Source organism: Pecten maximus, chromosome 6, assembly GCF_902652985.1.
Source record: "Pecten maximus chromosome 6, xPecMax1.1, whole genome shotgun sequence".
In the NCBI taxonomy this organism is placed as follows: domain Eukaryota; kingdom Metazoa; phylum Mollusca; class Bivalvia; order Pectinida; family Pectinidae; genus Pecten; species Pecten maximus.
Window position 1 is genome coordinate 26,895,621 of NC_047020.1, and position 15,147 is coordinate 26,910,767.

General features: G+C 36.1%; 1 protein-coding gene across 1 annotated transcript; it reads left to right on the forward strand.

The window, feature by feature from the left end:
* Positions 1–285: 285 nt before the first annotated feature.
* Positions 286–10,116, forward strand: LOC117329406. The gene is made up of 2 exons (XM_033887349.1): positions 286–478; positions 5,239–10,116. Exon 2 carries the CDS (start codon positions 5,263–5,265, stop codon positions 7,579–7,581), a length of 2,319 nt encoding a protein of 772 aa, XP_033743240.1. The 5' UTR covers positions 286–478; positions 5,239–5,262; the 3' UTR covers positions 7,582–10,116.
* Positions 10,117–15,147: the final 5,031 nt, after the last annotated feature.

Consider the following 15,147-nt stretch of genomic DNA (forward strand, 5'->3'; position numbering starts at 1 on the left):
ATTGATATCAATGTACTTCCGGCGAGTTCGGCTTGACATGTCACGGATGAAAGGGTCATCGAACGCAGACTGTTTAGGGTCTGATTAGGCATGTAAACAAACAATAAACATGTGTTCTCGTGCATTTAAGGTTTAAGTTTTGTTGTCGAGATGAGTACATAATGATTATTTACGACATAAATCGATAACTTTAATGAAAGCAGAGGGCATAAGGACAAAGAAGTAGAGCATAACGTGAAACGAAAGGTGAAAGGGCAAGGTCGTTCAGTGACTTAACATGTTTTATAGGTCAGCAGGCGAGGGAAAGGTGAGGTCGAAGTGTTGTATGAATTCTATCCGTAGAGGGTATTTTCTTCAATTTACGTAACACAAACAATTTTATTTGTTGATACTTCGATTCGCTGAGACGACTGAGATGTTTCCATGACAACTCTGTGTGTTTAAACCGTTGAATTTGCCGAATGATCTTGACCAGTAGGTAAGTTCACCTTCCGCCATTTTGACATTATTCTTTTTATGTCGGCAGGTCACGTACAACTGTTGTCTGTAAATACAGTACTGGACTATTTGTTTACAGCTGTGTATAACCTACCAAATACACCGATCATTGATGAATAACATCGCCTGTTTGTCTCCAAAAATCTATAATTTCAAGGTCACTTCTGAAATATCAAAATGTATCGTCCTGTTGCTATGATTTAGCAGTTTCCTTCAAACTAATATTATAACTGCCAGAGATCTGATCACATAGTCGAATTAAAATATAGTCATATTTAATCACAGGCGTCTGAAGTTCTGACAGTAAACCGAGATATAATACCATATAAAAAATAAGAGTATCTAGACTACTATAAAAAAGAACTGTTCTTTTTTTATAGTAGATACTCTTATTTTTTATATGGTATTATATCTCGGTTTACTGTCAGAACTTCAGACGCCTGTGATTTAATTAGCATGTCATGTTTTCAAATACAGCTAGGCTGTTACAAAAATATGTTTAGTAAAAACTAAATGTATCTGTTAATGTACACGTACAGCTGCTAGTTTGTCAGTAATATTTAAAATCAACTACCTATAGCTGTGTGCTCAAAACTCTTAGAAAATCATTTAATGAATGCCTGTTGCAGTCATATTTTTTTTATTAATTTCTGGTTTAAATAATCAAAAAATATCTTCCCTTACCTATAATTTACAGATGTACATGGAATGTATTCTTATTTGACATCATATTGTACATTCAATATCCTCTATATATGTACACGTGTGGTCCAAAGGTGTTTAGCATGCTTAAATTCTTCAGATTGATTATGACCTATAGTAAAGATATTTAATAAGTCCTACCCAGGCTAAAAACGACTAAATATATGAAGAAGTTTGAAATAAAACTTCGTTTCAAGTGTTGGAAAATAAATTAAGTTTACAAATATTAACAATTGTTATTGTTGCCTGCAAAGCATTAGTGGACACTTAGTGGTTATTTTCACATATATCCTGCATCATTGTTTGATAGTTGTCATCTGAGGCACAGTTTGGTATAATTCCAGACTTTTTTCACAACTATTTCATGATCTGCCACATCAATATGTAACTTTGAATATAATTGAAATACAGATCAATATTCCATTTTTTCCTGGAGTTATGGCCCTTTGCACAAAGGAAATTATCTATATTTACTGTTTTCCAGCTGATTTTTCACAATATTGCTTGCTTGCATTGTCTGCCACACATATTTGTAACTAATATAAGTATGTCACTTTGCCCATATTAGCTAATATTCAATAAGTTTGTTTTGCTTGGAGTTCTCATAATTAATGTTTTCCATATTTTTTAACAACTGCTTGTAGCTTAGTACGTAGCTTTAATTTATTACAATGGCTTTAATACATCCAAGTTGGGATGCTTTGTCAATATTCTATTTTTTTCTGGAGTGGTAGCCCTCTGCACATATCAGTGATTTTATGTGGTTACATTGGGGTCAAATGAAATATCCCCTTGAGAAATTTGCTTTATTTTTTCAATTTTGAGAAAATGTTAGTTTCCTTGTATAATGTGTAACAGAGCGCAAGATTAATTCAATTTAAATCACTGCCTCTGCTAGGGATCGAACCCAGGACCTCTGGCTTACTAGTAGTACGCTCAACCGATCGAGCTAAAGAGAAGATCTCTCTAGCCGAGCAGTATATTGCGGCTAGTATTATCATGGTTACAATATATACTCCCCGGTCTCCCCCTCCAGGAAAGGACTTGTCCTCAAGTTTTCCCGGGGTAACATCGATCCCTTCCCAAGCAGCGATGAGTATCATTCCCGAGTCCCTACACATGGGCTCCAATGTAACAGAGCGCAGGATTAATTAAATTTAAATCACTGCCTCCGCTAGGGATCGAACGCGGGACCTCTGGCTTACTAGTCTTACGCTCAACACATCAAGCTAAAGAGAAGATCTCTCTAGTCGAGCGATATATTGCGGCTAGTGTTTACCAGGGTTACATATGTAATTGTTAATTAATATGAAGAAATGTTGATCAATAATTATATACATTTCACATATTATTTTCACAAGCCAGTGTAATAAATATACTAGTCCTTATTTATATTTATAAATATATAAATAAACACAGATTTGATTGTTATGTTTGAGCATGAATTGGAGAAAGTACATTTTTACCCAAAATTAAGAAAATACTGCCACATTTGCCAATGGAAAAGGTACAGGCCTCTTTGCAATAAGGTTAAGAAAATCGATCACTGCATATGAAATTTGTATTACCTGGTATATATAACTGTATTATTTGTTGCCACCTGCTACATCTGATCAGTGTAAAACTTGACAAACAATTTTTTTACGGTTTGAGTCTATTTTTACAGTTTGAGTTTGATCCTCGTGTCAAATTCCATGTATGATATATATAATATACAGTATCCGCATACAATACTTTGTATTATACATTCATAATACATCCATATTTCTTAAATATGACTTAAGTTGTTGTGTGTAGTTAATTTGCAACCAACAGAAAACATTTATGTTTTCTATATATGGTGACCATGAAATTTTACCAAAATGACACTGTTTCACGCATTCAGGCACTATGGAATTCTAGTGCTATTATAAATTTCCTTTAAAAAAAAGAAATTTACTTATAATTATATTTACATGTGGATGATCATGTGTTCATCTTTGCCAAATGTTGTTATACCCCACAGCATGACCACTGAGAATTGCAGGGGGGGGGGGGGGCTATATAAATTTTTGCATTTGCATTGTGTCTTTCTGCCTTTCCGGACACCATATCCTATATGCTATATATACTTGATACTGGAACTTCATATTAATTGGAGCATGGTATCACATAGGTGAGGTGTCATGTAACAAAATTTGGTCCCTTTAACCTTCATTTTGACCTTTAACCTATAACTACAGCAAATGAAAAATATGTCCTGGCTCTATCTCCTAAAATATTTGACATGGTTGATATTGTTAACTCACCTGGCCCGATGAGCTAATATGCCATGGTGCAGCATCCGTCATCGCGTCATCCATCAACATTTCCTTTAAATCCCTACTGGTTCTGAACACTTGAATGGATTTTGATGAAATTTGGTCTGGAGCATTATTGGGCAAATGAGATGAAACGTATAAAGCGAGGGTGTGGCTCCCCTGGGAAGGGAGAGGCGAGGCCCAATAGGGGAAATTGCATAAAAATCCTTTAAATCGCTACTAGTCCTGAATGCCTGAATGGAATTTGATGTAATTTGGTCTGGAGCATAAATGAGCAAAGGAAAAACAGAAGGTGTGGCTCCCCTGGGGCAGGGTGGATGGGGCTCAATAGGGGAAATTAAGGTAAATCCTTTAAATTGCTACAAGTCCTGAATGCCTGAATGGCTTTTGAGGAAATTTGGTCTGCAGTATTATTGGGCAAAGGAGATCAAACGTATCAACGGTGGGTGTGGCTCCCCTAGGGCTGGAAGGGTGGGGCCCAATAGGGGAAATTGAGGTAAATCCTTCAAATACCTATTAGTCCTGAATTCCTGTATGGATTTTGATGAAATTTGATCTCAAGCATTATTATGCAAAGGAGATCAAACGTTGTATAAATGGAGGGTGTGGCTACTATTGGGCTGGAGGGGCGGGTCCAGTAGGGGAAATTGAGGTTAATCCTTTAAATCCCTACTAGTATTGAACAACTGAATGCATTTTGGTGAAATTTGGTCTGGAGCATTACTTGGTAAAGAAAATCTAATGTTGTATATAAGTGGAGGATGTGAGGAGCCTGTTGGGGTGGGACAAAGGGGGCCCAATAGGGGAATATAGCAAAAACAAATTTTGCTTTTTCTTTTTTGAGAATAACAGGATTTGGGTAACCTGTCGTTTGAACTATTGTTGCCAGAGGCAGTTCAAAAGTAGAAAAATATTTGAAATACCTGGTATAACTTAGATTAGTTTATTTTGCAATAATTTACTGAAATACCCAGGTGAGTGATGAGGGACCTTTGGGGATCTTGTTTAGGACAACCGGTTCATATTTTTTTTTTTTGATATATTTTGACCTTTGACCTGCAGTCTGAGCTCAATCATATATTCACACTGACCTATATTTAGACCTTTTACCAACATCAAAGAAAAAGTTTGTCAAAGCTGTATCTCATGAAACAAGCCTCTTGGCATCTAATTTCACACGGTGGGGAACTTTGATTCATTGAATTGTCTATAGCGCTCTTCCAGCTTCATTATCATTTAATGTATTTTGACCAAAATTTGGTTATTAGTCGAGTAGAATAATACAGGTCTCTGAATAAGTTTGTGTTATGAAAAGTGTGTCAAGGTCAAGGACAAGGTCACTAATTAAGTGATATATTATATTCAGATCGCTTTTTACAAAAATAGTGTAATTCAGACAGTTAGGACATATAGGTGTTAAATTCTACTCCTACTCAGCCTTGACCATATTTTAACCAAAGCTTGATGAGATCAGGGAATCTTCTCTGATCATGATCTCATTGATCTGTAATTTCAACATATGATGAAAGAGGTCTGGGGTTGATTATCCATTGATGTGGGTAGATTTGTGCTTTTGCAGTTGCTTTGTATACATGTATAGTTTAATTAGATCTCTTAATTATCTGTAAATGTAAATTTCAAAATAAAGCAGAAAATCAGTATGTTATAAATAAGTTTTTAAGAAAAGGATAACTGGTACTTTGTCCTGGTAATTATTATGTTACTTTTTTTTTTGCAGGAAGTCACTGAGAAAGGTTTGACGATGGTGAACAAAACAAAGGTAGCCAGAATGAAGGAACGAGAGAGGATCGCTTCATTGTTAAAGACAGCCGTCCTGAGTCTTTGTCAGGAAAAGTACAAGAATCCCATTGAAGTTGATGCCTTAATTTGTGTTGCTCTGACACCTACTGACAACCATGTGGTGAAAATTCACGAGACACTTGGGCACTTTGAAAACAAGACTTCGGAATTATTGTCATCACAAGATGCAAATGGTGACCAAAACATATGTAAGGTAACAGACATCTGGTCCATGGGCCCAAAATCAAAACGAAAAAGGAAGAATACAACTGAATTAAATAAGCTGATACGAATGCAAGGAGGAGGTGATTTGTCAGCATGGCAAGCCGATGAGAGTGCTGAAAAGTTATCAGATATTAGCATTACTGCATCAGGTTCAGAAGGGTTGAAAAATGACACATCTGTGAAAAAATATCCGTATCTGGTCCAGACCTTGTGCGGGGAGGATAACATGTATTTGAGCTCTGTGAGTAAAGATGTATTGAAGAAAGATGTAGAGAATCCTGTGACACCCACACAACCCAAGGAACCAGCTTCTGTTGCATCCATTCTATCAGGGTTGATGATTCCGATGAGTACAGCATCAACACCCGTCCCACCTATCCCTGCAGCAGAAAGTCTAAACATCCAAGCTTCTGAAACCAGCATACGTCGAAAGAGAAAGTTGGATCGTGGCGAGATAAGACGAGCATCCCCGGTGACACAGGATGATGACAACGATAGTGAATCTACAGATTATACCTCGATCAAAGAAAAGAGTGAAGACAGCCTATACAACCAGAAACCTTCAGACAAGGAGCAGGAGTCCAGTGTAAACAATGATGAAAGTAGCAGTAATCAAACAATGAGCGAAACTTTACCTGGAGGCATAGTAATCAAAGAAGAACCTTTATGGAGCCCTAATGAGGACACTGAATCAAAATGGCAGACAGAAAATGAAGAAGAAAACAACAGTGAGGTTGAAAATAGTCAAACTTCCAGCACATGCAATACTCCAACACATTTTTACCAGTCACAGCCAGAAAGTACCGAGAGCCTAATGGAAATGTCTGTCACTTCAGTCAAAGAAGAACCACAAGATTCTGATCCCGGTGAACCAGTAATGGAGATTGACACAGATATAGATTCATCACAGCTTGACCAGAGTAGAAATTGTGATTCAGGCTTGATATCAGAAACAACCAAAAACTCAATTCTTTTAAAAATTCTCAAAGGGAAAAGTTTAGCTGAAGCTTATAAAAGTAGTGTACCAACAGAGAGGTTAAGTGGTGGAAATAGTAATGGAACGTCTGCTTCAGTGAGTCAGCAAAATACAGGAGAAGATCAGGATAATTCCCTTGTCTACAGACTTCCATTTGTGTCATTCCAAGACTTATTTCCAGGAGATGTTTCTGGTGAAAAAAGCCAGGAAAGAGAAAATGTTTCAGTCACCAGTCCACATGAAACATCAATGAGAGTTGGATCTGCTCTCACACCAACGGAGCATGCCAATCGTAAATTTGAGTTGCTCACAAGAACATTACTGGAGAAGAGGAACAGAGTAAAGGGACCATATTCAACACGGCTGTCTTCTGGAAGAAAAAACCCAGTTAACTACACCGAAATGGCAGATGTAGGGTCAGATTTTGATGGAAGCGATGACTCTTCATCTCGAAGAAGTGAGCTGGATGATTCATACTCTCCAAGGTTGCAAGGGATGCTTGATGAGGATGAGGAAAAGAGTTCACGACGCAGGAAGAAGGGATACAATCGTCCGCCATCAGAATTTTCAGCATACAAACAAAACACTACTAATATGAAATATAACATGGAATCAGATACAAACTTGAAATATGAAAAAACAAATGATCAAAGATCATCATCATCACCTTCATCAATAACATGTCCACCCAACAAATCCTCATCAAATCTTCTGTTGTTTGCCTGTAGTATTTGTGGAAGTGAATTTTCATCACGTGCTGAGCGTGACCGCCATGAGGAGGAAGAGCAATACAGTGAGTTTGTGAAATGTCCACTTTGTAATGGGTATTTCGGTGATGAAATGTCCAAAAGAAAGCACATGCGAGAACGCCATAAGGTATGTGAAAAAGAGTTGAATTTTAAGTCCACTGGTTCGGGGTCCAGTGGAGAACTCAGAGCTCTCGAAGTACCTAAATTCTCTGAAGGAATGCTCACATATCACACAACACAGTGTCCGATGTGTTACAATTTCTTCTATAGCGAAGCTGAGAGGGATGAACATTTAAACAAAGAACACAATGTGACGCCTGTCACACAATGATGGTGGAAACAAAGCCACATCTGAAGTGTCATAAACAGCATATAGCTAATTCTTACTCAAGCGAAAAACTCAGTCTGTCATAAAGTGGATCACACATAACATGATATCATCCATAACAGTAACTGTTTAATAAAAACATAATGTCAGTCCCAATAAAGCTGAATTACACACAACACCTGTCACACTGGTGAATCAAAATGCAAACACATCATGATCATCTATCACAAAAAAATGGTGGATCCCACAATATGACCGCCACAATGACAAGATAAAACACACAAATTTGAGTCGCATAGGGATTCATGTCCCACATACTTGTGGATCAGAGAATATATTGACAAATCATCATAAATGTCCAGGTTTAGATGACAAAGATTTCAGAAGAGCAGTGTGTAAATGTTGTACATAGTATAACTTTTACTCTGTGGTACTTACACTATAGTTACTGGTAGCAGATCTAGAATATCTGGTTAAAGTGATTACAAGAAAATGTGCGAATGTAACATTACTGTATTGAATACTACAATACAGATGCTTGTGTCGTTTAAATGATCCCTATATACGTCTTTACATGAACAGACTTGTGCGCATTAACCACTAGGATTTGTCTCCCTTTAAAACATAAATATTTAGCTTTGGAAATGCATTGCAATTGCTTTAATTGGCATCCATTGAAGAAGATTTATATATGATACAGCAGCCAGGCCTTTGTAGTATATATATATTGTCATTAATAGTCTTAACCGGCTAAAAGTTTGCAGCAACTTAGATCTTGAATCAAAATGTTTTCACAATTAATGATGACTTTGATTTTAAATGCCACAAGTCTCATATATAATATAGTTTTTATATGACAATGAATGTTCATAGTGTATAATTATCTAAGTCATTTTCATGATTCTGGATGCAAAGATTCCAAATCAACCTTAATTATAAGCTAATTCAAGCTACAAAAGAAACGATACTCAAAAGAGTAAGTTTCTTCTAGACAATTCTATGTATGGAGATGTCGTGATGGTAAAACTAGCTGCAGTCATATTGTTATATAAGACGATGCTAATAACTGTTAGTGATAAATTTTGTTTTGTACAAAGTGACAGTTTTTAATTGTAATGTTGAGTAAATGCTGCCATATTATTGAATCTGTATAGGTTCATACAGAAGGATGTGTCGTACATGGAAATAGTGCAGGTGTAGTGATTATTTTTGTAAGAGTCACCAAGGTTTTTGTAACATAAGATTTCCACATTTTCTAGTTTACAATAATACCTTATTTTATTTATTACCACATATGATTTCTCCAAGAGTAACATGTTACTGTACATGAATAATTAATGGCAATTTGAAGGTGATTTGTAATTATAACATTGACGTTCACTTCAGAGTTATTTTTTGGAAAATTTCTGTAAATCAGTTGTTCATTAAGAATATTTTTTTTTACTGGAAATATTTTATGGTAACTGAAAAACAAAATTTAGATTAGTTGTTGATTTATTCTTTAGCCTTTTGGATTCAGCACTTTTTAAAGTTCATCTAGGTGAATTTTTTTTTTCTTAAAGTCATATACCTAGTATACATATCTGAGCACAGATGGTTATTACAGGTCTGTAATACCAAATTTGTATTGATACAGAAACTGTAGGAGCCAAAAATCACCTACAAATTCAGCCACTTTGAGATACATTTGTACATAGTAATGGTTTAAGTTTGAAGAAGTATTTAATTACTTGAATCTTCAAATTTTATGAGATGTTAAAATGTTGATTAATCTATTTTTAGTTCAACATCATGAGATGGTTGGATATTCAAATCGCCCTGCGTCTGTGGTCTGTCCTTAAGCAATCCTTGTGGTTGCTCTTTCTTGAAAAGTACCAGAGGGATATTTCTCAAACTTAATGTGTAGCTTCAGCTTGGTCCCTTGTTGTGCCAATTCAATTTAAATTTTTGATCAGAAAAATAAAATTGTCAAAAGGCAACCATCTTTGAATTCGAGGATTGAAGTATGTTATCGCTATTTCAGGAAAGATATTCCTCAAACTTCATGTGTAGGTTCCCCTGATCCCTTAGCAATTCAATTTAGATTTTTGCATCAGGCGGCCATCTCTGATTTTGAAAATTGAGGATTGTTATTGCTATTTCTTGAAAAGTACTGTTGGGGTGTTTCTCAGACTTCACATGTAGGTTCCATTTGTTCTTGTTATCAGATTATTGAGAGGAAAAGAAGAGAGAATGTTTGACAGAACCAATAAATATCATTCAATGGTGGGAGCCAAGATCCCTCTGGGATCTCTTGTTAATGTTTGTAAATGACTTGGAAGCCTCTAGAATTATTTTGCTCATATATTGTAGAACATGATATGTTATTAATTTAATTTCCTTGTTACATTTAATTTGGTTTCAGAAATTTAATGTTTTGGAAGTTCTCTCAACAGCAATCTTAATATAACGTAAGCATATTTGTACAAGTTGCACATGATCATATATGAGTTTATACAAGGACATACCAGTACTGTCAGCGGTCTTTGTGGTCAGTTATTGTTTCTTATAGTAATAATATAAATATGTTAATTATGTTGACAACTTTTAAAAGCAATGTCATTGTCAATCATCACAGCAAAAATGAAAACATAATGACATATAGCTGTTCATACTTCACAGGTAATACATGCACACAGTGCAGACATTCATTGCATAAACTGTATGGAAGCATTTTGTTTCGGGGGGCTATCATATAGGGAATTTCACCAGGAGGCCCATGGGCCTTAACGTCACCTGAGTTTTGAAATATTTATAAGTTAATTTAATTGACACTTTTTGGCCAAGCCCATCAGCCCAGGGGGTTAGTCAGGGCCAACATGTGCATACCATCAAGCTGTAATCCCATGCTGATATATAATGTTAACAAAGTTAGAATGAATCCCAATAGAAATCAAACAATTGATAGTCAAAAGTGTGATTTCAATATATATATAAACTATAGTAAAGTTTACCCCCTGCCCAGGGTCATGAAATTCACAATTTTGGTAAAGCACCTTAAGACCCTTCCATTTAGGAAGAGTATATAATTCTACCTTATTTAGGTCTTTAGAAGAAATTTCTTGAAATTTCAGCTAATTTGACCCTTTTTGGCCCTGCCCATAATAAGCCCCTGGGGGTCAGTCAGTGCCAATATACGTGTAGTTTATACAACAGGCATCCCATACTGATAATTCTAACTAAGTTACGGGGTAGTATTATTTCCAATGGCAATTGGAACAAATAATGCTCAAAAATGTGATTTCCCTATATAAACTATAGTAAAGTTAAACCCCTCCCCGGGGGAAACTTAAGACCCCAGGGTCATGAAATTCACAATTTTGATAAAGCACCTTAAGACCCTTAAAGCTTCCATCTATGAAGAGTATTTTATTATACCTTGTTTAGGTCAAGATTTTGAGAAGAAGTTTCTTCAAATTCAGTTAGTTTGACCCTTTTTGGCCCTGCCCATAAGCCCCTGGGGGTCAGTCAGTGCCAATATACATGTAGTTTACAACAGGCATCCCATACTGATATATTTTAATCAATTATAATAGATGTAAGTTTGTATTATTTCCAATGGCAGTTGGAACTAATAATGCTCAAAAATGTGATTTCCCTTTATAAACTGTAGTAAGGTTTACCCCCTCCCCAGGGAGAAATGTGAGACCCCAGGGTCATGAAATTATTAATTTTGGTAAATGACCTTAAGACCTTTCTAACTGTGAAGAGTATTTGATTCTACCATACCTGGTAGTTGAGAAGAAGATTTGAAATTTTAGTGAATTTGACCCTTTTTGGCCGTGCCCCTCAGGCCCAGCGGTTTTGGAGAAGTTGAAAATGTGAATTGTTTAGGGGCGCACGATGGTAGACAAAAGGCAATTAGAATAGGTCACCTGAGACGATATTATATATCTTTTAGATGGATGAAAAATCATCAAATCAGACGACATTAAAAAAAGAAACCTCAATCTTAACTTTCAGGTTTTTACCATTTTAATTATCACCAGAGAACATCCCAAACTAACTACAGTATGTATCAATGAAATAAAAGTGGAAATATTTTATATTTGAACTTGTGATTGTTCCTAGAGTGCAAAAGACATGACAATGTTATTCTGAGTCATACACAACATTTTTCTTCAGGATAAGTATTCAGCATCTTGCCTGTACATGTGTTTGATTCATGTAGAAATATTCTCAAACAGCACCAACATATACCTGTGTCAAGGGGAAGAAACTTTTTTCAAAACTGGAGATTTTAGTTTCGGGTATATAAGCATTACTTTAATTCAAATTCAAATTGTTCACATTGCACATCTTACAACTTTGTATTACTGCAGCCTCGTGTACTGTAATCAATTGAAATTATAAACTAGATGCTGCCCTCCAGTAGCTGGAGGCTTGATGCAGGTATGGAAACAGTTTTTGTGTCGCCTGCAAAAGGCAGGCGACAAATATATATGTATCGTCGATGCCAGTGACGGCGTCCACACAAATGTTTCCGTGCAATACCTCAAGTTCCCTTGGGCTGATTAAATTCAAACTTCATACAGATTTTCCTTACCTAAAGTGCTCACTTTTGATTGCTTATTCAGGTCTGAATGTCCAGTCAATGTCACTTACTTTAAAATTCCTTTCCATGTGATAACTCAAGTTACCTTTGGCCTATCAAATTCTAACTTCATGCAGATCTTTCTTACTTAAAGAGCTTACTTTTGATTGCTTTTCAGGTCGAAGATCACTGTTACTAAAAAAAGAAAATTTGTTTCCTAGTGGTAACTCCAGTTTCCTTGGGCTGATCAATCCCAAACTTCATGCAGATCTCTCGCCAAAAGTGCTTGCTTGGGATTGCTTTTCAGGTCCCAAGGTTGGAGGTGAAGGTCACTGTTACTATAAAAATAGAAAATTTGTTTCCTTGTGATAACTGAAGTTTCTTCGGGCCCATCAAACTCCATTTCCATGCATTTTTTTCCTTACCACTAGTGCTTGCATGGGACTGTTTTTTTACTGGTCCAAAGGTCAAAGATCAAGGACACTGTATATAGAAAGTCTGTTTCCTTGCAATAACTCCAGTTCTCTTGGGTCGATTAAGCTCAAACTTCTTCTCGTGCTCATTTACGGAAAGATCCTGCTCTGTATTGTTGAATTTCTAGCATATATGAATGATGCTGCCCTTGCTTACTTTTAACATTATTTCTTGAAGTGAAAAATATATCTATTTCTTCGTAATCACCCAACTTGCTGTGCAGGCAACACACCCACTTCCTTGAAATTCTTGTGTTTTGTATAAATAATTCCTTGTACAGATAATTCAATACTTATAATTGATTGTGCACAAAATAGTTCTGTTTCTCTATTCCGTTAGATTATCTCTTATCATCTTATTCTGGGGTTATAAAATTAGTAAACAAAGAATGTACATGAGCTACCAGTTTTACAAGCATTCCTTAGAAACTGTTTTAGTTTGTTCCTGGTTTGTCATAGGAATTAAGAAAAAGAAAATAAGGAACATTCCTGAAACAAGACATAAAGGGGAATGGCATATAGATAACCAGCCTCCAAGGGTGAAGGCATTTGCCTGTTGCCCAATACCCATTGTTTTAATTCAATACAATCTTTGTGAAGTGAGATTAACAGCCTACACAGTCCACATACTTGTACCAGGTTATGTTATGTGTGCATAATGATGCAGGTATACATGCTACCCTTTATATAAGGACTGAGGATCAGTGTTACAGTATCTAACTTGTTATGAGTACTCATGCAGAAATTGGCCTTATTTCAGAGCATTGAAATAGGTTGTAGCATTTGCTATCAAACTCATTTGAGGTATGGGTGGGCTTATTACTAGGCATATTGATATTAATATACTTAGTCCTTGTGACAGCACACTATTTTATTTCTTTAATACAAAAAAGACAATGTTACATAATTATATATATTTCTCCTGCTGTAAATCCATAATTTATGGCTTTTGTGTACATGTTGAATATCATTATAATGCTGTTAATGGCTAATAAATTGTTTCTTCATTCCATTAATGTAATATTGTTTTTATTGATTTATTTTATCCTTTTTTGATTGTGAAAACTGCATCATTATGAATTTTAAGCTCAGTTGTCCAGTTAGTACCAAGGTGAGCTTATGGGGGCAATTGCTGTGGTGTCTGTCGTCAGTCCGTCAGCAATTTCTTAACTTCTTAACTACTGACTGGAATTTAACCTAACTTGACAAGAACCATCCCTTGATGGTAGGGATTCAAAATTCAACAAATGATGGGACTGGCCCCTCAGAGGGGAAGGAGAGGGGGGCCGATTTGGCTATTGCTATAAACGACTTCTTCTCTCAGAACTATCTACTGGATATCATTCATATTTGATTTGAAGCATCCCTAGGTGTTGGGAATTCAAACTTTTACAAATGGTGGGGTTGCTACCCTAGGGGACTGAGGGACAGGGGCCAATAGGAGATTTTGCAAATGCTTTCTGTCGGAATGAAGTGATTTGGTCTGTAGCATGCTTTGGTGAAAGGGATTCCATTTGGTATAAATGGGGCATGAAGCTGGGCTTCCAAGGAGCCCGTTAAAATAAACACTTGTTAATACAGAAATTTAAATGTACGTTCTATTACTCACCACTTATGGTACAGAGCATGAAGCTATACTTTCTAAAACAGGGGTTAGAAATTAAAACAAACAAGACACCTGGGCCTGTGAATCGCTTAACCTTCTAGAGCAACTTTGAAGTTGAAATAGGCTATTTATATGAAGATACTAACTAATGCTGATACCCACTTTATTGAATTATCCCACTTTATTGAATTATCAGAGAAAGCTAGCTAAGTTTATTCAGGTAAATTTTGTAAGCCTTCATTCCAGGATACTATTGGTCCAATGTTGGGTCTGGGGAGTCTCTTGGCTATCAAAAAATCTTTTCTTTTCTTTTTTAATTTATCATATTTGACCCCTGTGACCTTAAACGTAGGCCAAGGTCATTTATTTGAACCAACTTGGTAGCCCTTCACACAAGCATGCTACAAAATATAAGTCCCAGGGCCTCTTTGTTATTGAGCAGAAGTCATTTAAAGATTTTGGCCTATTTGACCCAAGACCTTGAATGTAATTCAATGTCATTTATTTGAAAAAAACTTGGTGATCCTTCTCCCCTAGTATGATACAGAATCTATATCATCTACCTGGGCCTCTTGTTTATTAAGATGTTGTTTACAGATTTTAGCCTATTTAACCCATGTGACCTTGGAAGTAGGTCAAGGCCATTAATCCGAACAAACCTGTGGCAATTCATAGAAGCATGTTATAGACCCAATATCACCTCCCTGGGCCTCTTGTTTATTAGGGAGAAATCGTTTAAAGATTTTAGCCTATTTGACCCGTGAGCTTGAATGTAAAATAAGGTCATGCATTCATTTTAACAAACTTAGTAGCCATTCTGCCAAGCATGCTACACAATATTAAATCCCTGGGCCTCTTGGTTATTCAGAAGTTGTTTAAAGATTTTACCCTATTTGACCCTGTGACCTTGATGTGGG

What these genes read in the sequence shown, in the direction of transcription:
- LOC117329406 (XM_033887349.1), top strand. Translation starts at nt 5,263, where the DNA reads ATGGTGAACAAAACAAAGGTAGCCAGAATGAAGGAACGAGAGAGGATC.